Genomic DNA, 26,209 nt, shown 5'->3' on the forward strand with positions numbered 1-26,209 from the left:
CTATCTGTGAATCACGTGCTCTTAGCTGGCAGCCCCGATTGGCTGTCTCATTGGCTGTGGGCGGGGCCAGGCTGGCTGGGACGCAGGTAATGGAGGAGGAGTGGTGAGCGGCAGGTGAGTTGTCTCCTCTCGTCATGGTGACCTTTCCTGGCGTCCAGTGCTGAGCTGTGACCCGGGTAGTCACCGGGCCGTGCTCTGTCCCGTATGGTGAAGCCCTCTAATGTGCTGCCCTGCACCTCGCAGGATGTGGCTGTGTCTATAGGACACGTTATTAGACCGTTCAGCCCAGAACCTGGTGCATTGTCCGTTTGTGCCTCGCCCCTCAGCAATATACCGGTAACTAGCAGTAGTGTCACCCTCTGACAACTCATGTGGCCGCATAACACATTTGAACGGGTGACAACCATGTAGGAAGCTGGAACAGAGGCCATATTGGTTGTCACCCAGGCTTAAAGGGGCATTCTGGTTATATAAAGTCCTCCACAGATCCCACCGCTGGGACAGGGTCAGACATGTGCTCCATTAATTTCTATTGGAGTTCCGGAGATAGCCGAGCGCTTTCGCTCATGCCCAACTGGTCCCTCTGTTCATTTCAGGGAGCTCCACATGTGGGATTCTCATTCTCATGAGCAATGGGGGGAGCAGCCAACAGCAGGCCGCAATGTGGGGGGAGCCTCCCTACCATCACCCACGATGCCAGGGAGGCTGGTCACCATCGCTGCCTGCTATTGGCTGCTCCCCCTGTCGCCAGATGTTTTGAACCGAGCGACAGGGAGACATTGGGGGGCATTATGGGGGTTGGATAACTCCTTTAATTACTAAAATTGTACATTTCTTTTATAAGAATAGCTATAAAGCAACGCCCCCTGTCTTCAGTTTACACAACACGGTTAGTGTCGAGCGCGTCTCCACAATTACGTAAACAGAAGACGGGGGGCGTCGCTTTATAGCTATTTTTATAATAGAAATGTACAATTTCAGTGATTAAAGTATTAAGTATAGAATCACTGCTCCTACACATTATAAAAAAAAAGAGACAAGCCTGTGCAGTGCTGATCTATAATGCTGTGTGCCTCTGCCTGAGCTTTTTGCTACAGAATCATAGTGCCAGCTTTCTATCAGTATGATCCTGTAGAAAGAAGGTCATGCAGAGACACACAGCATTATAAATCAGTATAATGCCATGCGCTCCTGCAAGACGAGCGGTGTCCAGAGCGGAAGATCAATCTCACACATGGAGCGTGATTCCCGCACTGCACATGCTCGTCTGTATGTCTAATCTACACGACCTGTCATGGCTCCCAGGAGCGAGATGCGAGCGGCCGGGAGGATGGCGGTACAAGGAGCATACAAGATACAGAGCAGGGGGAGGCATACAAGGTATAGAACAGGGGGCGGTATACAAGGTACAGAGCAGGGGGGGCATATGCCGTGGGTTACATCGCAGCTCTCAGCTGCTGGGGATACAAGGCAATAGCCCAGGCTCTCTCTGTTGATAATTCGGGCGTCCCGGCACTGCAGCGCCCGCCATACCCGGCGTATAAGACGACCCCCGACTTTTGAGAAGATTTTCATGTGTTAAAAAGTAGTCTTATACGCAGGAATATACAGTGTATATATATACAGACGTGGACAAAATTGTTGGTACCCTTTGGTCAATGAAAGAAAAAGTCACAATGGTCACAGAAATAACTTTAATCTGACAAAAGTAATAATAAATTAAAATTCTATAAATGTTAACCAATGAAAGTCAGACATTGTTTTTCAACCATGCTTCAACAGAATTATGTAAAAAAATAAACTCATGAAACAGGCATGGACAAAAATGATGGTACCCCTAGAAAACACAGAACATAATGTGACCAAAGGGACATGTTAATTCAAGGTGTGTCCACTAATTAGCATCACAGGTGTCTACAACCTTGTAATCAGCCATTGGGCCTATATATATGGCTCCAGGTAATCACTGTGTTGTTTGGTGATATGGTGTGTACCACACTCGACATGGACCAGAGGAAGCAAAGGAAAGAGCTGTCTCAAGAGATCAGAAAGAAAATTATAGACAAGCATGTTAAAGGTAAAGGCTATAAGACCATCTCCAAGCAACTAGATGTTCCTGTGAGTACAGTTGCACATATTATTCATAAGTTTAAGATCCATGGGACTGTAGCCAACCTCCCTGGACGTGGCCGCAGGAGGAAAATTGATGACAAATCTAAGAGACGGATAATCCGAATGGTAACAAAAGAGCCTAGAAAGACTTCTAAAGAGATTCAAGGTGAACTTCATGCTCAAGGAACATCAGTGTCAGATCGCACCATCCGTCGTTGTTTGAGCCAAAGTGGACTACATGGGAGACGACCAAGGAGGACACCATTGTTGAAAATGAATCATAAAAAAGCAAGACTGGAATATGCCAAACTACATGTTGACAAGCCACAAAGCTTCTGGGAGAATGTCCTGTGGACAGATGAGACAAAAATCGAAGTTTTTGCCAAGGCACATCAGCTGTATGTTCACAGACGAAAAAATTAAGCATATCAAGAAAAGAACACTGTCCCTACTGTGAAACATGGAGGAGGCTCTGTTATGTTCTGGGGCTGCTTTGCTGCGTCTGGCACAGGGTGTCTTGAATCTGTGCAGGGTACAATGAAATCTCAAGACTATCAAGGAATTCTAGAGAGAAATGTACTAGCCAGTGTCAGAAAGCTTGGTCTCAGTCGCAGGTCATGGGTCTTGCAACAGGACAATGACCCAAAACACACCGCTAAAAACACCCAAGAATGGCTAAGAGGAAAAAATTGGACTATTCTAAAGTGGCCTTCTATGAGCCCTGACCTCAATCCTATTGAGCATCTTTGGAAGGAGCTGAAACATGCAGTCTGGAAAAGGCACCCTTCAAACCGGACACAACTGGAGCAGTTTGCTCATGAGGAGTGGGCCAAAATACCTGCTGAGAGGTGCAGATGTCTCATTGACAGTTACAGGAAGCGTTTGATTGCAGTGATTGCCTCAAAAGGTTGCGCAACAAAATATTAAGTTAGGGGTACCATCATTTTTGTCCATGCCTGTTTCATGAGTTTATTTTTTTACATAATTCTGTTGAAGCATGGTTGAAAAACAATGTCTGACTTTCATTGGTTAACATTTATAGAATTTTAATTTATTATTACTTTTGTCAGATTAAAGTTATTTCTGTGACCATTGTGACTTTTTCTTTCATTGACCAAAGGGTACCAACAATTTTGTCCACGTCTGTATATATATATATATATATATATATATATATATATTTATTTTTAAAGCACAAAAATTTGTTAAAAAATAAGCATTATTCACTTTTCTCTACTTTCAAGCCCTGGCCGGACACAGAAACTGTCTGAAATGCCCGCTTAGCCAGTCAATTGCCACTTTGGGTACCTGCCACAGTGATTGGCGGAGCGGGCATTTCCAGCCATTTCCTGTCTGTTGAGCCGAGGCAGGGAAGTAGAGCGCAGCGGGGACCAGAGCAGTAAGGTACTTTCACACTAGCGTTTTTCTTTTCCAGTATTGAGTTCCATCCTAGGGGCTCAATACCAGAAAAGAACTGATCAGTTTTATCCTAATGCATTCTGAATGGAGAGTAATCCATTCAGGATGTCTTCAGTTAAGTCCGTCTTACGGTATTTGGCCAGAGAAAATACAGCAGCATACTGCAGTTTTCTCTCCGACCAAAAATCCTGAACACTTGCCGGAATGCCGGATCCGGCATTAATTTCTATTGAAATGTATTAGTGCCGGATCCGTTATTAAAATTTACACATTGAGGGATTCGTTCTTCTGGTCCGTGCATGTGCAGACCTTTAAATCTGTGACGAAAAAAAATTACCGGATCAGTTTTTCCGGGTGACAACTGGAGAGACGGATCCAGTATTGCAATGCATTTGTCAGAGGGATCCACATCCGTCTAACAAATGCATCCGTTTGGGTCCGGATTGCCGGATCTGGTAGGCAGTTCCTGTCTGCCAGAATTCTCTGCCGCAAGTGTGAAAGTACCCTAAACAGAAAGGTAAGGTGAGTAGTGATTTATTTATTTTTTCTAAACCCATTTTCTCTCATGTATAAAACATTTATCCTGTCCTACAACCCTTTAACTCCATCCACTATACATTTATGGCGCTATGCTTCTGGCACCATGTATATTGGCGTTTGTGTATTTTGCATTGTTGTATTGTTTTTACCTTTTTTTTTTTTTCTTTCTAAGCCAAGATCATGAATGAGACGGAGCTCCGGAGACTTTCGGTAGGGCACGTCCTGTGTGGCCTGGCCGTCCTCTTCTCACTTTGTGTCCCGCCGCTCCTCCTAGATGATTTCTCACTTTTGGGAACACACCTCGTGTGGCTCTGCATCTGCTCCACTTGTGTCATCTCTGTTAATGTTCTGTTACTGCTAACGCTGAAACCAAATACCTCAACCAAAAGGATCTCGTTTTCACACAAGGTAAGAGCGTTTAGTCTGAAAATGACCTATTGTTTATATCACGTTTTTATGTTAAACATATTTTTAAAGAATTTTTGTTGATGTTATTTTTAATTTTCCATGTCAATATCTATATTTAAACAAAACCTATCAAATCCTACAGTTTTCAGCACAGGCCACTAAAACCTAATATTAGGCGCCACTTCTTTATCTGTACACATCACATTACTGCAGTTACCTGCTTAGCTGTCATTCTACTCCTGCCTGTAATGGTATTACCTCTGTGAATAGATAAGATAAAATCCACCATTCACAATAGGTGACTGTCACAGCTCATCTATTCTTTCCTTGTACAATGACCTGTGCACAGATCACTGGGCATGCCTAGGAGAGTCTCCCATAGAAGTCAGTGAGTTCCCTCCTGTCCATTGTGTCTATGGCCCGTGTATCTGCTGTAAAGCATATCTCTAAATGTTGTTAAGAACAGCTCAAGCAAAATGGTTGCCCCCATAATCATGTTCAGAAACAGAACAAAAAAATAAATATCTACAATCTAAAAATAATAAAAGGAGATGTGTTACTATCTAGTTTTAACTGGCAGAAAAAAAATTGATGACACATTTCCTTTAAAGGGTTTTTCCAGGCTCCTGATATTGATCACCTATCCTCAGGATAGGTCATCAATATCCAATCAGTGAGGGCCCGGCACCCCCACCGATCAGCCATTCCCTCTGGTCTTGGAGAAAGCACAGCTCTGTTTAAAGTGTGGTGGCCGTGCCGGGTTACTGAGCAATCCTTCCAATTAGAGAGACCACATTCTGAACCGATTTCTCTATTTCAGGTCAATAAAATGTACAGATCGTGTCTCTACTTCTTTGTTTCCTGCTTGCTGTTCCATGGGATTATAGTCCTGTACGGGGCGCCTCTCGTCGAGTGAGTATGCCATATACAATGTGGAAATCGGACAATTCCAAGCCATTGAAATCAGTCTAGATGTTATCTTCATGTTATGGATTACAATGTAAGGAGTGTAGTCTGCCACACTTTACATGCTGACAGATATACTGGAACCCGGAGGGTATGTTCACACAAGCAAAATCCGTGGCAGAAAAGTCAGTAGCTAAAAAACTGGTGGTTTTTGGTGGCAGATTTGTAATTTGAGAGCAGTTTAAAGGAGTATTTACAAGCGTTCTAGAAGCGTTTTTAGTGGAGGATTTGGAAGAGGTTTTAGAAGCCACTGTTTTTCTAATCCAACCCTTGGGTGGGAAGATTCAGAAGCCTCTTTGGTGGCAAAAAGGTTGCAAAAAATTCCCGTAAAACCGCTAGCATTTGTCTCATCGACATCAATGCAAAAAACACTTATAATCCGCTTCTGAGAAATAACATGCCACTTCTAAGGCTGAGTTCACACGGGCGAGATTTCCGCGCGGGTGCAATGCGGTAGGTGAACGTATTGCACCCGCACTGAATCCGGCACCATTCATTTCTATGGGGCTGTGCACATGAGCGATTTTTTGCACGCATCACTTCTGCAATGCTTTAAAATCGCAGCATGCTCTATATTCTGCGTTTGTAACGCAGGACAGGCCCCATAGAAATGAATGGGGCTGAGTGAAAATCGCAAGCATCCGCAAGCAAGTGCGGATGCGGTGCGATTTTCACTCATGGTTGCTAGGTGACAGTCTATTCACTGTATTATTTTCCCTTATAACATGGTTATAAGGGAAAATAATAGCATTCTGAATACAGAATGCATAGTACAAGGTCAATTGAGGGTTAAAAAAATAAAAGAAATTAACTCACCTTGTCCTCTTCATCGCGCAGTTCCCGGTCTCTTCTGATGAGCTGTCGGCTAAAGGACCTTTGGTGACGTCAGATCACATGCTCCAATCACATGGTACATCACCGTGGTGATGTACCATGTGATTGGAGCATGTGATCTGACGTCACCAAAGGTCCTTTAGCCGACAGCTCATCAGAAGAGACCGGGAACTGCGCGATGAAGAGGACAAGGTGAGTTAATTTCTTTTATTTTTTTTAACCCTCAATTGACCTTGTACTAAGCATTCTGTATTCAGAATGCTATTATTTTCCCTTATAACCATGTTATAAGGGAAAATAATACAATCTACACTACAACTAACCCAAACCTGAACTTCTGTGAAGAAGTTCGGGTCTGGGTACCACAGTCGGTTTTTTATCACGCGAGTGCAAAACACATTGCACCCGCGTGATAAAAACTGAACATCGGAACGCAATCGCAGTCAAAACTGACTGCAATTGCGTACCTAATCGCGCGGGTTTGCCGCAATACACCGGGACGCATCCGGACCTAATCCGGACACGCCCGTGTGAACCCAGCCTAAGGCGAGATAAAATACCTGCAATGTGCACCCAGAGGTTTTTTTTTCAATTGAGGTCAATGGGAGGCTGCTGGTGGCGTTTTAATAGCAGATTCCATGATAGAAAAGGATTTCCGCAAAGGAATCCATGCTGGATTTTAATTGTGTGAATGTACCCGAAAGGAAACCCAATGAACCTAATTATAACGCAGTGGGATCCATGAGGATTTGTCAAAATGTTATAAAAGGTCCTCTGTTTTGTTCCAGAATCAGCACCACTTTTGACCTTTGAATGTGTCTGGCATCACAGTAAGGCACCATTCAGACGACCGTATGCCAGTGTTGCGGATTAGGTCCGCAACATACAGCAAAAAATAGGACATGTCCTATCCTTTGTGGTGCAGAGGCACGAACCCAGAAGGGCTTCTGACTGCTTCTAATCAGTGCCTCCACTTTGCAAAAGGTAGGACATGTCCTATCTTTTGCCATATGTTTCAGTTTGCGGACCCATTCAAGTCACGGTGCCTGTGTATTGCGGACCCGCTGTTTGCAGTCTGCAACACGGCACGACGACCATACGGATGTCTGAATGGGGCCTACTTTTGTCAAAAAAGCTGAGCTGCAAATATGGGCGAAACTATATCTATTTTCTAATCCTATACAACCCCTATAAGTGCAGACATCTCTGCTTCTAAGTTATAACAGACATAGGTTTGATTTACTGACTTTATTCTTTCTCTGCTTTCCATCCAGATCAGTGGGGGAAACCTTTCTGTTTGCAGTCCTGCTCTCGTCCTACACCACATCTCGTTGTCTCTGTATACTAGGACCAAACTTTCATGCTTGGGTCAGAGTGTTCAGTAAGGATGGGTAAGTTCTGTATCTATTGCGTACATATGTGTGTATGTGTATATATATATATATATATATATATATATATACACACACACACAATCCTCAACATTGAAATTGCAACACCAAGAAACACAAGCAGTAACATTATGCAAATCTAGGAAGTGGCAGGTGTCGCTAAGATCTGCAGATGATCAAATTTTCAAGCACCTATCTGTAGCAAATAGGGCGGGGCATAAAAAACGGATTGAAAGTTTTTAGCCGCATGCAATCTCAAATATCAGATTAAGTCGTGTGTGATGATTGTGTGATGCCTCTTGTTCATCACCAGTTTTCGCCACTTGTTTCAAACTGAGAGGGACAGAAACCGTGAACTCAGAGACTTTGTTTTAAAACTCTGGCAGATTGGTACGCACCTAGACTGAGATGTCAGGACTGTTTAACGTTGTGTATTCTGGTGATTGGGAGAACAACGATGAACTTGAATCAGAGCAGGAGGTTCACAGAGGAGAACCTCTACACGGACAGATCGACTTATTAGAAGAATGGAGTGTCCAGTCCATTCTGTACTGCAGGTGAAACTGGACATCACATCCCAAGCCTAGGACGGCAAACAGTCTATACAAAGCATCAGAAGACGTTTGCACGACATTGGGCTATGAGCCAGACGTACAGGTGCTCCATTGACCTCACTCCACCGCTTTCAAAGGCTATCACGGTGCACAGCATGGCAGAAATGGAGGCTGGAATGGAGTTCTGTCCTTGTCAGTGATGAGTCCGGCTTATGTTTCGGATACAATGATAGCTGGAGATCACGTGGGCAACGCCATAAAGAGGCCTTCTCAAGGGAACGCCACACCGGTCCCACTTCCAGGATTTTAGTGTGGGTTGGCATAATGGTACGGTAGCCGGACCCAGTGTCTTCATTTCAGGTACACTAACAGCGGAGCGTTACACTGATTTGGTCGTGGAACTAGTGGTACAGCCATTTCTCTAAAGTGTCCCAGGAGCCGTTTTCAACAGGACAATGCATGTTGCTCGTACTACTGGGAGCAGCCTGCATGGCCTAAACGTGCTACCATGGCCTGTAGTGTCTCCTGACTTGTCTTCCATCAAGACCATCTGGGGCATCATTGGTCAGCAATTGCAAAGGGAGCTGCCAGCAGTGGATCTTGATGATTTGCGTGCCCAAGTGCATTCAGCGTGGCAGAAGATTCCTCCAACAAACATTAATGACATTGATAGCATGCCAGGATGTATAAGTGTGTGTGTTATCAATGCAGCTAGATTACAAGGAAGCATCATGGTGTATTGGCAATGCGAGTGACACAATGGCATAGGGTTGTTTCGGGTATCGAAAATTCGATACCCAATCAATACTTTTACACCAGTATTAATTCGGTACTGTAAGGTTCATTTCTTCAATACTAGACTGCGCTACTGCGCAGCCTAGTATTACTGCGCAGCCTAGTATCTCCTCTTATAAGAGAACATGGCGTGTGACGCGCTCGGCCCGCAAGTTCTCTCCGGCCAGGCAGTGGAGAAGGAGGGAGGGAGGGAATCTCTCATATCACGCGGCCGCCGCTGAGCCCAATGAATGGGCGGGTAATTAATGCAGGAGGAGGGACGTGGGCTTTTACTATGCAGTGGGCTGCATGCCCTGCTGCACTATTACCATACACTGTGTATGAGGAGGACAGCCCTGACCTGCTTTGTTTTGTATATAGAAGGATTAGTTATTACTGTGTATTTTTTATAGTATAGATATAACAAGTAAATTATGTTACTATTAGTTTTCAAACTTATCTATAATTAGAGAGAATCAGTTTGGTATGTTGTTTAGGCAGTTCGGGTTCCATGGAGACCAATTTTTTTTATTTTACTCAAGGATAGTGAATATGATGCGTATTTAACTTCCATGTTGTATGCGTGTGAGACCGATGTCCATACTTCTGTGATGGTAGGAATTTCTGGGCTTTTTCATTCTTGTGCTATGAGGCTTCTTACGGCTAGTATTTGTCACAATGGGGAGTGGGGGAAACCCCCACCGTGCGGTGTCAAAGGGTAAAAGGGGGTCAGCCTGGCCAAAAGGAGTAATAAGGGAGCAGGTTACCTTCTACAGCATCCCTAATCCTCTCGCTGACTCCTCACCGTATGAGCGGACCCATATGGTAGGACGACTCATACTCAGGATTCCTAGAGACCCTAAGTCGCCCTGATAATCCCTCACCAAGGAGCAGGGAAGAGGCGACCTATTCATCCCAGTCATGGAGGAACAGGAGTCTCTATCTGAGGCCAGGCTGCAGGGAGAGGGGAACACATACAGCATATGGAGATGGCAGGTAAGCGAAACCAATAACACACTTACCTGCCACAGACACACAGACTGGAACCCGTGCACTAGTGCTGGTGTCCACACCAACATTAAAGGACACAGCACACACCACCAACCACACAGGGACCCAGGACACCCATAGCTGCAATAAACATAAGACAGGGGAATGTCTAGCAAACATGACACTAAACACCACCAGACATTTAACACCAAACTAGACATACAAACACCCTGAACTTAACCCACTCTATACAAATAGGGACAGGAAGGGAAGAAGACACCGGGATAACATTGATAAAAGACCTTGATGTCCAACAAGGTGGCCCTCAATGACTAGGCTGATGGAATAGCCACAGAAAGGAGCATAGCTTTTAACTCAAAGCAAGGCTAGACCACAAACTTTCCTCAATGCAACAAGCCTAGGCTAAATAGCTCCAAGAGACCACACCCTGATCCACACCTAGTCAGGAAATTAACCCCACACTCACCAAACAGCAGGAAGAATCACCTAAGGGGAAGTGCACGTGCAAACCGAAAACTACTTGTTGCCCCCGGCAACCAGTCTGCAGGGCAACCGCATCATGGTCAAACAATACGACTGTGACAGTATTATATGGGATCCCACTGTTGTGGTATGTCGTGGAATAGGTTGATTTGGTAGGAAACATAAGGCAAAGTCTGCAGATGGTTGAATATTTGTGTAGCATTCTGTTTAGCTTTTCAAATACCATTTTCCAAAAAGTCTGAATTTTTTGACATGTCCACCATAGATGTAGATAGGTTCCTTGGGCTCCACAATTTTTCCAGCATAGATCAGAGTAGTTGGGGTCCATATGGTTTATTTTTTCCGGTGTTAGGTGCCATCTCAGAAGTATTTTTCAGTGAGAGTTCACAATGGTGCATTCCTTTGGATATTTCATTAGTCCAGTTTAACGCAGATCTCCAATTTTCAGGAGAATAGGTTGTTCCTAGGTCTCTTTCCCATTGTAGTAGATATTTATTTTTTAACTTATTTTCACTATTGTTAATATCAGCAAGTTAGAAATACCTTTCTTTATAGGATTTTGAGTAGCAAAGAATGTAAATGCAGATTTAGGAAAAATTGGGTCGTTGTTCTGGATTTGGGAAAAGGAATGTCTGATTTTTAAATATTTGCAGAAGTCTGCTTTAGGTAACTGATATTGGCAAGCTAAATGGGTGAATGAGTGTAATTTGTGTTGGTTATTTGGGTCGGTTAAGTCTTTAATGTTTTTATTCAGTTTGTTTCCCAGTTAGAAAGGTTGATATCTGGACAGATTGTTTTGATATATTTAATTGGTAGTTGTTGTATGTAAATGTTATTAGATATGGGGTATTTATTAATATAATTTCCCCAAGTAGTTTGTGTGGCCTTTATACTTAAGGTGGATTTGTGTTGTTCCTTTCTTTGTGGTTTAGTTGTTTTGAGTATACTGATGGGGTCTGATTTCAAACAATTTTCTTCTATCTGAACCCAGTGTCTTTTTTCAGTTTCAGAGTTTGTCCACCAGAGTTTTGTGTGGTCTAGTAGTGTTGCTTTATAGTAGTTCTTTATATTCGGTAGTCCCATGCCTTCCATTTTTCAGTGTTGTGTCATAGTTTGTAAGTTGGTTCTAGGTTTTTTATTTGTCCATAAAAATTTGTAGTAAAAAGAATTTTTGATTGGGATGGCAATCGTGCGGAATGTATATAGAATAGAAGGGAGATTGAACATTTTGACTATAGCTATTTTGCCAGCCCAGGATAGTTGTATTTTATTGTATGTGAGTAATTTTTAAGGTAAAGAGGATAGTAAGGGTTTATAGTTTTCTTTATATAGATTTTGACTAGTGGATGTGATATATATATATAGTCCTAGATATTTAAAGAGGACCTTTCACTAGAATAAAAAATCTAAACTACGCGTACAGACATGGAGAGCGGCGCCCAGGGATCTCCCTGCAATTACTATTATCCCTGGGCGCCGCTTCGTTCTCCCTGTATAGGCTCCGATAGCTTCAGATTTTCGGCTCAACTGGGTGGAGCCTGCCGGCGTCTCCTTCTCCCAGGCTGTAGCGCTGGCCAATCGCAGCGCTCAGCTCATAGCCTGAGAGGTTTTTTTTCTCTCTCAGGCTATGAGCTGAGCGCTGTGATTGGCCAGCATTCCAGCCTGGGAGAAGGAGACGCCGGCAGGCTCCACCCAGTTGAGCCAAAAATCTGAAGCTACCGGAGCCTATACAGGGAGAACGAAGCGGTGCCCAGGGATAATAGTAAGTGCAGGGAGATCCCCGGGCGCCGCTCTCCATCTCTGCACGCTTAGTTTAGATTTTTTATTCTAGTGAAAGGTCCTCCTTAAGTTTTTTATTATTCCATTGATATGAGAATGATGCGGTTAATTCCAATTGTGTTTTTTGAGGAATGTTTATGTTTAATATTTGTAATTTATTTTCATTTATTTTGTAATATGAAATCATATTAAAATTGGTTTGTAGTGTATTAAGCGAAATATTGGTATTTTTTGTGTTAATATTATGTCGTCAGCGTATAATGTAATTTAATGTTCTCTTGTGCTTATTTTAATACCTATTATTTGTGAGTTTATGCGAATTGTTTCTGCTAGGGGTTCCATTAGTAATGCTAAAATTAAAGGAGATAGGGGGCATCCTTTGTCTTGTTCCCTTGCTAATTTCGAAAGATTCCAAAAGACAACCGGATGAATAGAGTTTTCCTAGGGATTAGTAATATAATGCCATAATGGCGAAATTTATGTGGTCAGTTAATCCAAATTTGTGTGATACAGATTCTAGATAGCCCCAGTGTATCCTGTCGAATGCTTTTTCAGCGTCTAATGATAGGAAGAAGGAAGGGATATTTAGTGTCTTACAATGTTGTATGAGGTTTATTATTCTACATGTGGCATCAAAGGTTTGTCTTCCTTTAAGAAAACCTACTTGGTCTTGGTTATTATCAAGGGAAGAATATTAAGTAATCTATTGGCCTTAAATGTTTGCATATATTTTAATGTCCGTGTTTAATAGAGAAATTGGATTGGTGTAGTAGGTTGAAAGTTAGATGGTGTAGTAGGTTCTTTTCCTGCTTTGGGTAGGGTTATGATTGTAGCTGTTAACATTTCTTTTTGGAAAGATTTTATTTCCGTGGCTAAATTAAATATTGTTTTGAAATTGGGTGTTAATTCTTCTGCAAATATTTTATAGTATTTATTAGTGAGGCCATCTGGTCCTGGTGATTTGCCTAGTTTTAATTGTTTAATAGCATTTAGGATTTCTGTTTTATTGAATGGTGTATTAATATAGTTGAGTTGTTCATCATTTATTTTTGGTAAATTGATAGATTTCAGAAAGTTTGTAATGTCAGTGATATTTGGTTGAATGATGTTTGGGTAATTTTTAAGGTTGTATAGTGAAGAATAGTAATCTTAAAATTTTTCGACTATTTGTTGTGGGTTTATTATTTTTTGGTTGTTTTCTGTCAGTAGGTAGGCTATCCTTTGTTTGGCTTCTCTTGTTTTAGCTTGTCTTGCGAGACATTTTCCAGGTTTATTATTATTAGTATAGAAATTAATTTTGTATTTTAGTAATGTGCTTCCGTATTGGTTGGCGAGAGCCTGTTGATTTTTTTTTTTTTATGTTTTCAGAATCAATTTGGTTAGATTTTTGTTTATTTTTATTTTCGAAGATTTGTGAACTCTTGGGTAATGCGTGTGATTTCTCGTTTTTTACGTTTATTTATATGTGCTGTTTCACTGATTAATTATCCTACTAAAACTTAGCTTTTATCATAATTATTTAAAATTATGTCCCACGTATGCAATATTAATTGACTGCGTGTTATACATCTGGCATATGACAAACTGTACATACAAATAACCGTACAGGGTACTGTGTATTAGATGAGAATACAGTTAGATCACTTATTACAATTACCACTCACGGTTTGTTGCATGAGGAATAGGCGGTCCTTTTTTCTGGATATCCAGGCAGGTAGGTGATTCTGTAGGATCCACAGAGGTAGCTTGATATGCTAAAAAGTGGTATCAATAGTTATTTAGTGACTGGTTCTCTGGGTCCTTGGAATATTTAGACAGGAGATGTATCCCTAATCAGCTACTTGAGCCCTGCCTGAAAGCGGAGAGGTCTCCCGCCTAAATGCAGGAGAATCACCCCCAAAGGAGCGACCCCACTTATCGGTGGCTGTCCCTGTTATTCTCACCCTATAGTAATTCTCCAAGTACCAGCATAGCCAGGTATATTTTCTCTTTTGCTTCCCGACGCGTTTCCTCTGACAGTTGGTACTGTCAGATTCATCAGGGGGTATAAATTGATGAATTTACGGCTTGATAACCGTTTAGCTCAATCGCTGCTTATTTATATGTGCTGTTGTTTGGATGAATATTCCACGCATTACTGCCTTATGTGCGTTCCATATTGAAAAGGGGTTGGAGTCTGATTTGTTGTTATTGGCGAAGTAGGCGCCAGAGTGGTGCAGATGGGCCTAGATGTTGTTCTTTAGATTCTATTGAAGTTTGTGCGTGATCTGACCATGAGATGTTCCCTATCTATTTTAGAATAAGAGTTGTTTGGTATAGAATAGAAGGCGTAGTCTTTTTCGGTTCCATGGTGACATCTCCAGACATCTAGGTATCCTTCTTTGACAATAAGGTTATGTATATTGGAGTTTCGTCTAGATGGGGCAGTAGAGTCCAAGTCTGGGAACACAATGTCATTAAAATCTCCACCTATTATTATTGGGCCTTGTGCTATTTTCTTATTTTTTTAGATTATTTTGGCAATAAATTCATTTTGTTTTGTATTGGGGGAATATATATTTACTAAGGTGTATTTAGTGTTGTTTAATTTGCATATCAGTATTATATATCTTCCTTGTTGATCACTTTTAAGGTGTATCATTTTACAATTTATGGTATTTTTAATATTAGCGATCATAATTCCTAATTTTTTATTTTTTATTCATAGATGCTAGGAATATGTGTGGAAAATAGGGTGTTGGCATTTTGGGGTTTTATCCTTATGGAAATGTGTTTCTTGTGTGAACAGAATATCACATTTTAAGGATGTTGCCTCGTTCAACAGTAGGAAACGTTTAGTAGGGCAGTTTAGTCCTTTAGCATTTATTTAGGTACCGTCATTTTTATGGTCATGTTTTTTCAATAATAAAGAAAGTGTATAAAAATGAAGTACATTTTGCTTCTTCATGTAATATATGTTCAGCCAGTGTGTGTAGTGATGTATATTCACTTATCTTACAAGACAGTAGATTGAGCAGGTATTGGGTATCGGCATGTCCAACTATTAAAAGTTCTTATCCTAAAAATTAAAATAAAAAGTGTTAAGTAACATAAGAACAAATATGTATATGAACAGTTTTAGTCTGTATTGCCTATACTAGGCATATATTCTGTGTGGCGGAGTAATCAGGATGGGAGGATTAGCACCATTTAGTTGTGTTGATAGTTGGTTAGTTCTGTTGTTTTAGGAGTGATTTCCTCTTTTTCCGACGGTCTTCCATTCTTGGGTGATTTTTTTTTTTCTGGGAAGTGTTTTGATTTGGTGTTTGTTTGGATGCTTGCGTTAGGTTCCATTGTTGTAGTATTTTTTTCCCCTTCTACTTGGTTCCGTATTATTTATATATATATATATATATATATATATATATATATATATATATGGTGTCTTCTTTTTTGATGATTATTTTCGTAGGGAAGACCCATTTGTATCTGATTTCATTTTCTCGGAGAGCACTGATGATGTTAGACAGATCTTTTCTTGCTTGTAGAGTCGTTGCAGAAAGATCTGGGAAAATTTGGATATTTTGATAGGGCTCAGGTAGGGCTTTTCTTCTTCTGTTTTCTTGTAGAAGTTGGTCTTTTATATGGCAGAAGTATATTCTGGTTAGTACGTCTCTTGGAGAGTTTGGAGGCAGCAGATTTGGATTTTGGTATCCGATGTGCTTGGTCTATTATGAGCAGCATATTGTTATATGTGGGTAGGATTAATTTGATGAGTTGTTGTTGATGTAATTTTCTAGATTGGAGGGGTCAATTTCTTCAGGTATTCCTCTTATTTTTACATTGTTTCTGCGCGATCTGTCTTCCAGATCCGTAATTTTTTCTTTCAGCCCTTTTATCTCAGAGTTAGCATTTTCATATGCGTCTGTTAGGTCGTTATGTGCTGTAATAATTTCTTCCATTTTGTTTTCTATATGAGAAGTACGGGAACATAGATTTTCTATATCTTTTATGGATATTTTGCATTATTTGTCCAATGTCGCATATATTGGTTTGTAGTGTTGTTAGCATTACTTTCAGTATATTTTTAGTAATAGGTTGTTGTTCTGGCGACATTTCTTGGTCTGTAGATTGTTTTGTGGGATTTTGTGAAGGATTGTTAAGTTTTTTTTTGCAGATTCAGTGGTATTTGTGGGAGTTTGTGGAGAAAAGGTTGTTTTTTTCCTTTTCTTGTTTATTATTTGGAGTAACTGGGCAGTTTTTAGTGTTAACAGACGATTTATTAGCATTTTACTGTTGTTGATGCCCCTGCTGGTTTCTTCAGTTACCGTATATCAGCCGTTGTTAGGCTGTCTTGTGAGGGACCGGCGCCATCTTGTGGAGTTCTCATTGCTGTGACGAACTCAGAGATGCGACGCGGTGCCCGTTAATTCTTCCTCCCTTTAGACATTGCGGGAGACCAGTTAAAGGATTAGAGGGGTTCTTCGGGCTTTTAATATTGATGACCCACCCTCAAGATAGCTCATCAATATCAGATCAGCGAGGGTTCGACACCCGGCACCCCCGCCGATCAGCTGTAAGAAGGGAAGGTGCGCGCAGTGTGCACGTGCCGTCTCCTTTCTCTCTTCCCGCTGCTGCTATATCCATGACTAAGCAGCACGCGCCATCTTCTCATACAGCTGATCGGCGGGGGTGCCGGGTGTAGGACCTCCGCCGATCTGATGTTGATAACCTATTCTGAGGATATAGATCATCAATATTAAAAAGCCTGGAGAACCCCTTCAATGACCTATGAGCAATTTAGTTTTTCTTTGCTCCAGTTTTGATAAATCTCCCCCAATATGCTTCCATACACTGTACACTCATATGTCCAGTTCTTGGGCGAGATAATGCACCATATTGGCCAGACTTGCAGACTTGAGTAGCACCTGATATTATGTCCCAGCCCAGGGGATAATTGTGAGCCCTAGTGATCATATTAAAATCTGTCTTGGGAAATCATGTATGTTATATATTTGAATTATTAATTTTTTATTTTTCTTATGCTTTTTTAAGGGCGATGTCCGTCTGGGACCACAGTCTACAGATAACCACAATCTGTAGTATAGTAGGAGCCTGGCTTGGAGCATTTCCTATACCATTAGACTGGGATAGACCTTGGCAGGTAAGCTCTTCTTTTATTTGTAACATGTTATAATAGCTGCATTTCTCTCCCTGTGCATTGTGTGAGCTCTGTACAGTGAGCAATAGATCTGGTGCTATACAAATACTAGACCAGGGGTCAGCAACCTTTGGGAATCTGCAACTCCCAGCATTCTCCATTCACTTATATGGGAGTTCTGAGAGCAGACAAGCAAATGTGCATGCTGGGAATTGTAGTTTCAGAGCAGCTGGAGGGCCAGAAGTTGCTGACCCCTTCACTAGACCATAGATCTGGTGCCAATGTCAATTGTATTGGGAGCGGCTCAGGAGGAAAGCTGTTTAATGTAGTGTTTTACACTGCATCTGGTATATAAACTGCAATATATGCCAGGCCCCTCACATTGAATATACTTACCTGACTACCTGTGCCACTCCTGGTCCCCGCTGCTTCTTCCCGTGCGCGGATTAAAACATCCGGTGTTGGGGGGGATCAGCCAATGGCAGGCGGGGACGAGCCTCCCTAGCATCGCGGGTGATGGATAAGTATATTCAATATATATTGAAAGAATAAAAGTTATTCTCAAAGGTCACAGGACATAGCCTTTAACCCTGGTTATAAGCTTTGTTAGTCAGTGACTATTGCTGAATGTTCTCCCACCCCGTCCAGCATTTCAGGCAAGTCAGGTAAGTAATTATTTATCAACAGACTTTTATTAGGCTATAATATGCTATGAAATTGGTCTGCGACCTGGTATGTGTTGCTCAATTAAAGTTTCCCCTTGTAATAATTGCACCAAATAGTTTTTCAGACGGTAAATGAGAAATTATTCCCATAAATGACAAATGTATCACGATTGCCAATGGAAAGTCATTCCAGTCTTCCAGAAATCAGTGACTGAAGGAGGAAACGTTGGTAGATAGAGGATCCCATTATAAGGGAATCACATGGGTTTATTTTGCTAGGATAGAGATGAGCGAAGTGCGGAGCTGCAGAGGACTTCATCTGCCACTGTACAGCCTCATGCTGCATACTTCCATATGAACTGCTCCACTGACTCGCTAAAGGTTTTTTCCCGTTTCACCAGCATTCAATCTTACCCCATTATATAAGTCAGATGATGAAGTTCTGAGTGCAACTCCTCCAGTGCCAATTGCAATCTGTGACCCAAACCGTGTTTGAATACCGGTTCAAGACTCATAGGGAGTGTCTGTAGCATCAGGTCTCTGCCTCTCCTTCCCCTTCCCAGCTTGAACGTCACAGATCCAAGCCTGCTTGAAGCCCTGCTGAAAATACCTCACCCTAAGACAGTATCATTATTGACATCATGTCTACAGGGCAGTGTCCAGAGTCCTCCCCTGCATAACGGAAACGGGACGGATCTGTTTTGCAGCCCATAGACTTCTATTGTGATGGAATGAATAACGGAATGCCTCTAAAGGCATTCCGTTATGCATTCCGTCATAGAATTGCGTTATGGTCCGTGTTAACGGAATCCATAACTCAATTCACCTTTTACCAGTAAACAAAGCGTGAACGAATTTCATAACCTGAAATTCGCTCCTCTCTAAGTGATAATATGTTGTTTCCTGTCAGTTGATGGTGAAAATTGCAAAACTGGAATATCCCTTTAAAGGGGTCGTCCAGCTTTTTGGATCTTTTTAACTTTGATCTCCAGCCTGTTGTGCTTGTTAAAATAAAAGCACCTCATACACACCTGCTTCGTTCCACCTCCCCGATCCCGTAAACTTCCAGACAGCGGGGTTCTGTGTGTCGCTGTAGCCAATGACTGGCTTCCGCAGCGCTGTGTCCCAAAGCGCACTTGCCCCAGCAGTGACAAACAAATTATTGCATGAATCAAATCATTTTGGTATGAAAAGTTTTAAAAGACTGTGGACAGAATCTCCATCTCCTTCCCCCTCTGGCAGCAGACAATACAGACCCTTCTTGCTTCCTCTACAGAAGGAGTCTTCTCAGCTATGCCACTGCAGAGGCTCTGCTCCTCCCTTTACAAACACAGGAGATTTCTCTTCAGTGAAACATAAGGTCTGTGTGCAGAGACCTGGTTGTGGCGAGAGTGACCTGAACTTGCATGTCCACCAGCACTCTGCTCATCGGTGGATGTTCACACAACTTTAAACACCAAGTAGCATGATGCTATGTAAGTGCCCTATATTGTATGTCTGGATATCAGAAAATAGAAACACATTAATATTTCATTCTAAAACTTTCCCGGTTGTCTGAGGAAGTTGGAGGGGTTAATATTGTTAATTGCTGAAGGGCAATGCCTCTTTCCTCTGAGTCCTAGGCAGGGCAGTGCCTCTTTCCTCTGAGTCCTAGGCTAGAAGAGGGGCTTAATATTTTATTATATACACAACCAGTAAGAATGCAACGCGTGTGCGCTCCCCGATTTTTTTGCAATTCTGCGACAGAACTTTTGTGAATTTTACCTATTTGTTTCCATGATATTCATTATAGAGGAAAACCTCTTTGACAGATTCTTATAGTCTCCATGTAATGTAGAGCTCAAAAAATGTTAATTCATTTTAGCAAGAGGCCGATAATGGGCGACACATTAGCACATATGGATGCAGTGTAATTATTAATGTGCTAATTTTTACTGCAGGCAGATCAGTCAGTGTGCATATAGTGACGGGATCTCGAATCTTCGGCTACGTTCACAGTTGTAGCCTGTTCCGGCATATATGTCAGCTGTCGGCCGTATTTGCCTGACCGAAACCTGGCAGTTTATGCAGCCGTATCACTGCCTGTATGCCATTATAGTCAATGGGGATTCGACGATGCTGGATCCGGTAAACTCCGCCATGCTGTTCCCTGCCGGATCTGGCAGCTTACATATGTGTAACATACCCTTAACCAGTTGAGCAGCTATGAACACAATCTGTGTTTTGCACACTGTGCAAGTCATCCGTTACCCACACACTACTGGATACTGTGCAGTCACGGTCCTCCAGGAGCATAAGGGGCAGTAGCTTGTGATTACTGCAGACCCACTGGCTCCTCTTACATGGCTCCGACAGTCGGCGTAAACAGCAGTCTGCACTAATGGCAGTAGTGGCGATATCCCTGCTGTCCACCCGGGCACAATATCTCTTCTCATTCCCCTCTACACCCTATGGGCCTGATGAAGAATAGTTTTCACACAGGGCGATGTGCTACTAACAGGCCGTGATATTTAGTGCCATATAAAAGATCCGATCGCCCAGTGGGTAAGCGAATTTTTGTTTCCGATCGTCGGCCCGTGGGAAAGGGTCCTTAGTGTGTGCAGGTGGCCGCTATGTTTTACTAGAATAGATACACCGAGACGCTGGTAGTAAACACTGCACAGGTTTATTAGGCAATGATAAATGAACTCTGCTCGTCACATCAGAGACAGACTGAGGCACATTGGCGTGATCAAGTTGTGCAGAGGCTCGCACTAAAGTTTATTCCAAGCTTGCCGGCGAATGAAGAAGCAGCGACGCGCATTTTCACAAGACATGGACGACACCTTGGCTCTAGGCCATGCGGTTTCCTCATACTACTGACAGAACCTTCAGTGTACGAAATCAGACGTGTTTTCCCAGTCCTTGTCTGTTTTTATACTGGCCGCTCACCAGTGCTGCAAAGTCCTCACATAACCCCGGCATTTAGTCTTTCATTCTGTACCGCTTGATTATAATTAAAAAAAGCAATATCAAAAACACAGTAGTGCCTTATAGGTAGTTCTAGAAAATACCGTTAACACATTATCTATGTAAAATGTACAGCATGCAGCAATCTCCAAAAATTCAGCTCTACTAAAGCCACACGGGCGTCAGAGAAGAGTCCACCTCACGACTGGAAGGCTTGCATAGACCCTCTCGCATTTTGACATTCATACACACGTGCCTCAGATATAAATCCGCAGTCATCGGCAAATCGTTATGCGGAAGTTCACCATGTTCTGCACAGGCTCGTTTGCCTCATGTACTATTCTCTGCTCATTTGGAATCATTTTAAAAGCGGTTGTCCACTTTGTACTTAAATTTCAGTAATGCCATACACTAATGTGTAACGGCATAAGAACCCATCCTCTAGGCTTACCTTATACCTCCCCTCCCCTGGGTAACACAAAAAATAGGTGTCCATGTCCATAGCCTTTCCATGATGGCGCTTCTGTTACTGTGCATGCTCTGAAACCGGTCAGGAAATCCTGGGTATCGATAGATAGTAATGTGTTTTCAGCGCTTGCGCAGTAGAAAACGGGTGCACCATCTTGGAAAGGCTATGGATGCCAGCGCCCATTTACACTATTACATATGGGCCTTTTTGGTGGGGGGATATGGAGGCTAAGGTTAGCTCGGCCGCGGCGCGCACTTTGAAGATTCCTCAGCCATTACACCCTAGTGCTGTGATGGCTGACCTCTGGGACTCCAGCTATGGTAAGACTACAACTCCCAAGTTGCACACTAGCTTGCATGTTCTCAGAACTCCACAGAAATGAATGGAGCATGCTGGGAGTCATAGTTTCACCACGGCTGGAGTGCCGGAGGTTAGCTATCACTGCCGTAGTGCATGGGTCAGCAACCTCAGTTGTGAAACTACCCCTCCCGGCATGCACCAATGCTCAACTGTTTTCTGAACTCACATAGAAGTCAATAGCGCATGCTGAGAGTTATAGTTTCAGAATAACTGGCGGTTGCTGACCCCTGCCCTAGAATATGGCATTACTGAAATTTAGAAGCCAACCCTTTAACAAGATGCTTCTGTGTGTACTTGCCCTGGAGTACTTTTGATTCCCCCACAGAACAAACTGTCCACCTGTGTCCAGTGGCCTTGGTCACACAGACATTAGGTGGAGGTCTTAAGAATAAAAAAAAGCACACCAGGGGTCGCCATAAAAAGTCTGCAATAGCAGTATCTACATAAAGGGGCATTTTTTAAATGATTCCATTAAACAAAACAAAAAAAATTTTTTTGCCTGATTTAACAAAGGAAATTGAATCTTTAATCATGGCACTAAAGATCATGCTTACAGGTGTTACTGTGGCTAGAAACTGAAAAGTCAACCTACACCCCTCTCCCACCCCCAACCTTGTAACTGGGGTCTGCTGTTTTAGAGCGGTATAGCATTCCCTGGTGGGACGCGACCGATCCCGAGAATGCAAGGGGAGTAGCGCTGTGCGCCCTTCACAGCAGAACACCCCAGCCGCCCGCTGTGCAGAGAACTGAACGGGCTGTGCCGCAGTTCCCTGCACAGGACGTCGCCGGGAATAACAAAGCCATCGCTGCTGCCCCTTCAGTCTCAGGATTGGAGGTTGTCCCAGAAGCTATATCATACGGACATACCATCACTTTATAAGATGCACAGCCACATTCTCCAAAATCTGCTTCCAAGGAGATACTGTACACAGACTGTATTACAATGTGTCCTCTGTACAACTGTCTTACTTATGGGCCCTCCCGGGGGACATGTTTTAAAGGAAGGGAGGAGGGCAGTGCATATTAAATGATGGGGTATAAAGGTTGCTGATTTACAGATTGCTTCACATCACCTCATCATCAGGCACATTATACAAGTTGTCCACATGAAGGGTTAAAGGGCATCCATCAGCAGATTTGTATCCTATGACACTGGCTGACCTGTTACATGTGCACTTGGCAGCTGAAGGCATCTGTGTTGGTCCCATGTTCATATGTGTCTGCATTGCTGAGAAAAATGATGTTGTAATATATGCAAATGAGCCTCTAGGCGCAATGGGGGCGTTTCCATTACACCTAGAGGCTCTGCTCTCTCCCCTGGCAGGGCCAGGTGTGATGATGTTTTCACTGCTTGGTCCTGTCAGTCAAAGTGTAGAAGGTGCGGCAGCAGCAGAGAGAGTAGAGCCTTCTAGGTCCACCGGTTTTACCCCCTTGCTCCTAGAGGTTCATTTGCATATATTAAAACTTCATGTTTCTCAGCAATCCGGACACATATGAACATGGGACCAACACAGATGCCTTCAGCTGCCAAGAGCACATGTAACAGGTCAGCCAGTGTCATAGGTACAAAACTGCTGACAGATGGCCCTTTGAACTAAGGGGTGCAAAGTACCGATTAGAATTGTGATGTGCCCCTGTGTAATTCATAAGCTTCTGAACTATTGCATACATCTTCAGTCAGTGTACACACACAGATCTGGAAATCTTATAATTTTTTTAAAATAATGCAATTCTGGAGAAAGCCATGGATATAAGGTTATATATACAGCCTATCATGATGATCATACATTTCTGTGCTCATTATTAATGGGCCTATCTCAGCCATTAAAGGGGTTTTTCCAGGGAAATTATATTTCTATAAATGTCCACAAAGGGCTAAAAATAAGTCCCACTCGCCCTCCCCGATCTTCCACCGCTGCCGTTCAGATGCCGACCCAGTCTCCACTGCTGTTGACTTCCTGGACCTGGCTCGATACCCTGGGAAAGGCCAACTCATCCAATTACTGGCCATAGAGGTGACTTAAATCAGCTTTTTCTGGATTTTCCACTGTGTTGGGCTAGCATCAGGGACCAAAGCAGCATCTTCAGTGGCGGGGAATTGGTGAGGGTGAGTATGGCTTATTTTGTGGCCATTTCCCTGCAGACACCATTAGTGGGATGGGATTTTGGAAAACTGTTTAAAAGAAAATTTGTCTTCATTGCCCAGAGCAGCCAACCACAATGCAGCTTTCATTTCTCAAGAGCACTATTAGAAATTCAAGCTGTGCTGTGATTGCTTGCTTTGTTTTTAGACAGTTTAAATAAATCTGCCCTTTAAATATTCACGAGGAACAGCAGAGCACAGAGCTGTCAAAAAATGCTTCAGAATAGTTTTTACATGGGGAATACAAGTAGTTAAAAAACGGACATCAGGAGGTGAGGTTACAGGTCCACTTTAAGAGACGACTCAAACAAATGTGGAGTCTGGTAACCTCTGCGGCACATTTGAAGGGGTATTCTGATTGTTAGGTTATCCCCTATCCACAGGGCATGCGCACTGCCGCTTCATTCATCTCTATTGCAGTTCTGGAGACAGCAGAATAGAGCGCTCGGCTATTTCCATAACTCCCATAGAGATGAATGGAGCGGCAGTGTGCATGCTTGACCTGTCACTCCATTTATCTCAGGGAGCTCCAAGGGGTACTGGGCTCCTGTTCTTATGATTGGTATAACCCCCACAATCTAATAGTGATCCCCTATCCTGTGGATAGGGAATAACTTTTAACAACCGGAATGCCCCTTTAATGCAGGTTCTCTCCTCGTGTCAGTTACAAAGAGGAAGTCTGGCTCATCTTCTCGAGCTCACAGCTTTATCTGACACTCATCAGCTTTAGTTCTGATAAGCTGCGGAGCCTTGTACATATAACTGTTATTATTCATGTCTTCCAGCTCATTCTTTGTGATTTTAAAGGGCATCTGTCAGCAGTTTTGTACTTAGGAAACTAACTGACCTGTTACATGTGCACTTGGCAGATGAATATATCTGTGTTTGTCCCATGTTCATACGTGCCCGCATTGCTGAGAAATTTGAAATTCTATTTTAATATATGCAAATGAGCCTCTAGGAGCAACTGGAGGTGTTGCCATTACACCTTAGAGTCTCAGCTCTCTCTGCACTTGATTGACAGTAACCGACAGTGAAAACATCCTCCTACCTGGCCCTGTCAATCAAAGTGCATAGGGCGCGACAGGTGCTCAGACAGCTGAGCCTCTAGGAGTAACAGCAACGCCCCCTATTGCTCCTAGAGGCTCATTTGCATATATTAAAATATAATTTAAAATTTCTCAGCAATGTGGGCACGTATGAACATGAGACCAACACAGATGTCTTCAGCTGCCAAGCGCACGTGTAACAGGTCAGTCAGTGTCATAGGTACAAATCTGCTGACAGATGCCCTTTAAACGAAGGGGTGCAAAGTACCGATTAAAATTGTGATGTGCCCCTGTGTAATTCATAAGCTTCTGAAATATTTCATACATCTTCAGTCAGTGTTATCAGGAGCCGCTATAAGTTGGGCACAGTTGCACTAAATCCACCCCCATCAGGGATCACACAGGGGCATATTATTTTCAGCCACTTGGCTCCAATACTGAAAGCAATTTCACTACCAGCATTATTGCTGCATCTGTAAGATGAGCTCGTATATAGGGGTGACACCAAAGTCGGAATTGGATGTTTTCTTACTATCTAATAAAATTGTGAATGAAAACCAGCCAGTCCATGTACGGACATATGCTGTGCAGAAATGCACTGTGCTTTGTGCTAATAAAGCTTGTTTTATGTCTTCCTACAGGTATGGCCGATCTCCTGCTCACTGGGTGCCACGTTCGGATACGTTAGCGGTCTTCTACTGGCTCCGTTCTGGATTTACTGGAACAGGAAACGTCTCACATACAAAAGCAGATAGTAAGAGCAGGCGGATGACTTGCGTGACTGTTTGTGTGATGGGACATGAAGTCCGAACGTAGACCAAGCACAGGTCTCCCCGCTGCAAGCACGTAACGTCGCTATAAAGTAGACCCTGAGAAACCGCATCTTTGTGAGCGATCGTGCTCTCGCCGTATCTGTAAAGCCGGTCAATAAAGAGTCTTTTGTGCAGCCGTGTTGCGTGCGGGAGACTCGTACTGCGCCCGTCTCACTGTGATCAGGCAGCAGTTTATACATCTTGAGCCTATTCTTCTCTTCATGGGGTTCTTCTTTGGAGTTAAAATAGCTATAATGGACTCGTCAAAAACGGTTTTCAGTCCTTTCTGTGTTAAAGCTGAGCACTCGACGTAGCAGCACGCCCCAATCTGTCAACAGGAAAGAGAGAACT

General features: G+C 42.8%; 2 protein-coding genes across 2 annotated transcripts in view; one reads left to right on the top strand and one right to left on the bottom strand.

The window, feature by feature from the left end:
- Positions 1-9: 9 nt before the first annotated feature.
- PIGF (phosphatidylinositol glycan anchor biosynthesis class F) lies at positions 10-26,057 on the top strand. Its single transcript, XM_044289751.1, has 6 exons — positions 10-114; positions 4,244-4,479; positions 5,300-5,391; positions 7,554-7,670; positions 17,306-17,414; positions 25,688-26,057. Exons 2-6 carry the CDS (start codon positions 4,252-4,254, stop codon positions 25,799-25,801), a joined length of 660 nt encoding a protein of 219 aa, XP_044145686.1. The 5' UTR covers positions 10-114; positions 4,244-4,251; the 3' UTR covers positions 25,802-26,057.
- RHOQ (ras homolog family member Q) overlaps positions 25,966-26,209 on the bottom strand; it is a 45,090-nt gene continuing 44,846 nt past the window's right edge. Inside the window, exon 5 of the mRNA XM_044289750.1 lies at positions 25,966-26,186. Within this exon, the coding sequence (XP_044145685.1) occupies positions 25,971-26,186 (216 nt within the window). The 3' untranslated portion in view covers positions 25,966-25,970. The remainder of the gene's footprint in view (positions 26,187-26,209) is intronic.

The sequence above is a fragment of the Bufo gargarizans genome, chromosome 4 (assembly GCF_014858855.1).
Source record: "Bufo gargarizans isolate SCDJY-AF-19 chromosome 4, ASM1485885v1, whole genome shotgun sequence".
NCBI lineage: Eukaryota > Metazoa > Chordata > Amphibia > Anura > Bufonidae > Bufo > Bufo gargarizans.

Excerpts from the sequence above, each read along its gene's own strand:
- PIGF (XM_044289751.1), top strand. The coding sequence starts at position 4,252 with ATGAATGAGACGGAGCTCCGGAGACTTTCGGTAGGGCACGTCCTGTGT. Across the intron at positions 4,480-5,299 it reads GGATCTCGTTTTCACACAAG|GTCAATAAAATGTACAGATC; the intron begins GTAAGAGCGTTT and ends TCTCTATTTCAG. Across the intron at positions 7,671-17,305 it reads AGAGTGTTCAGTAAGGATGG|GGCGATGTCCGTCTGGGACC; the intron begins GTAAGTTCTGTA and ends TGCTTTTTTAAG.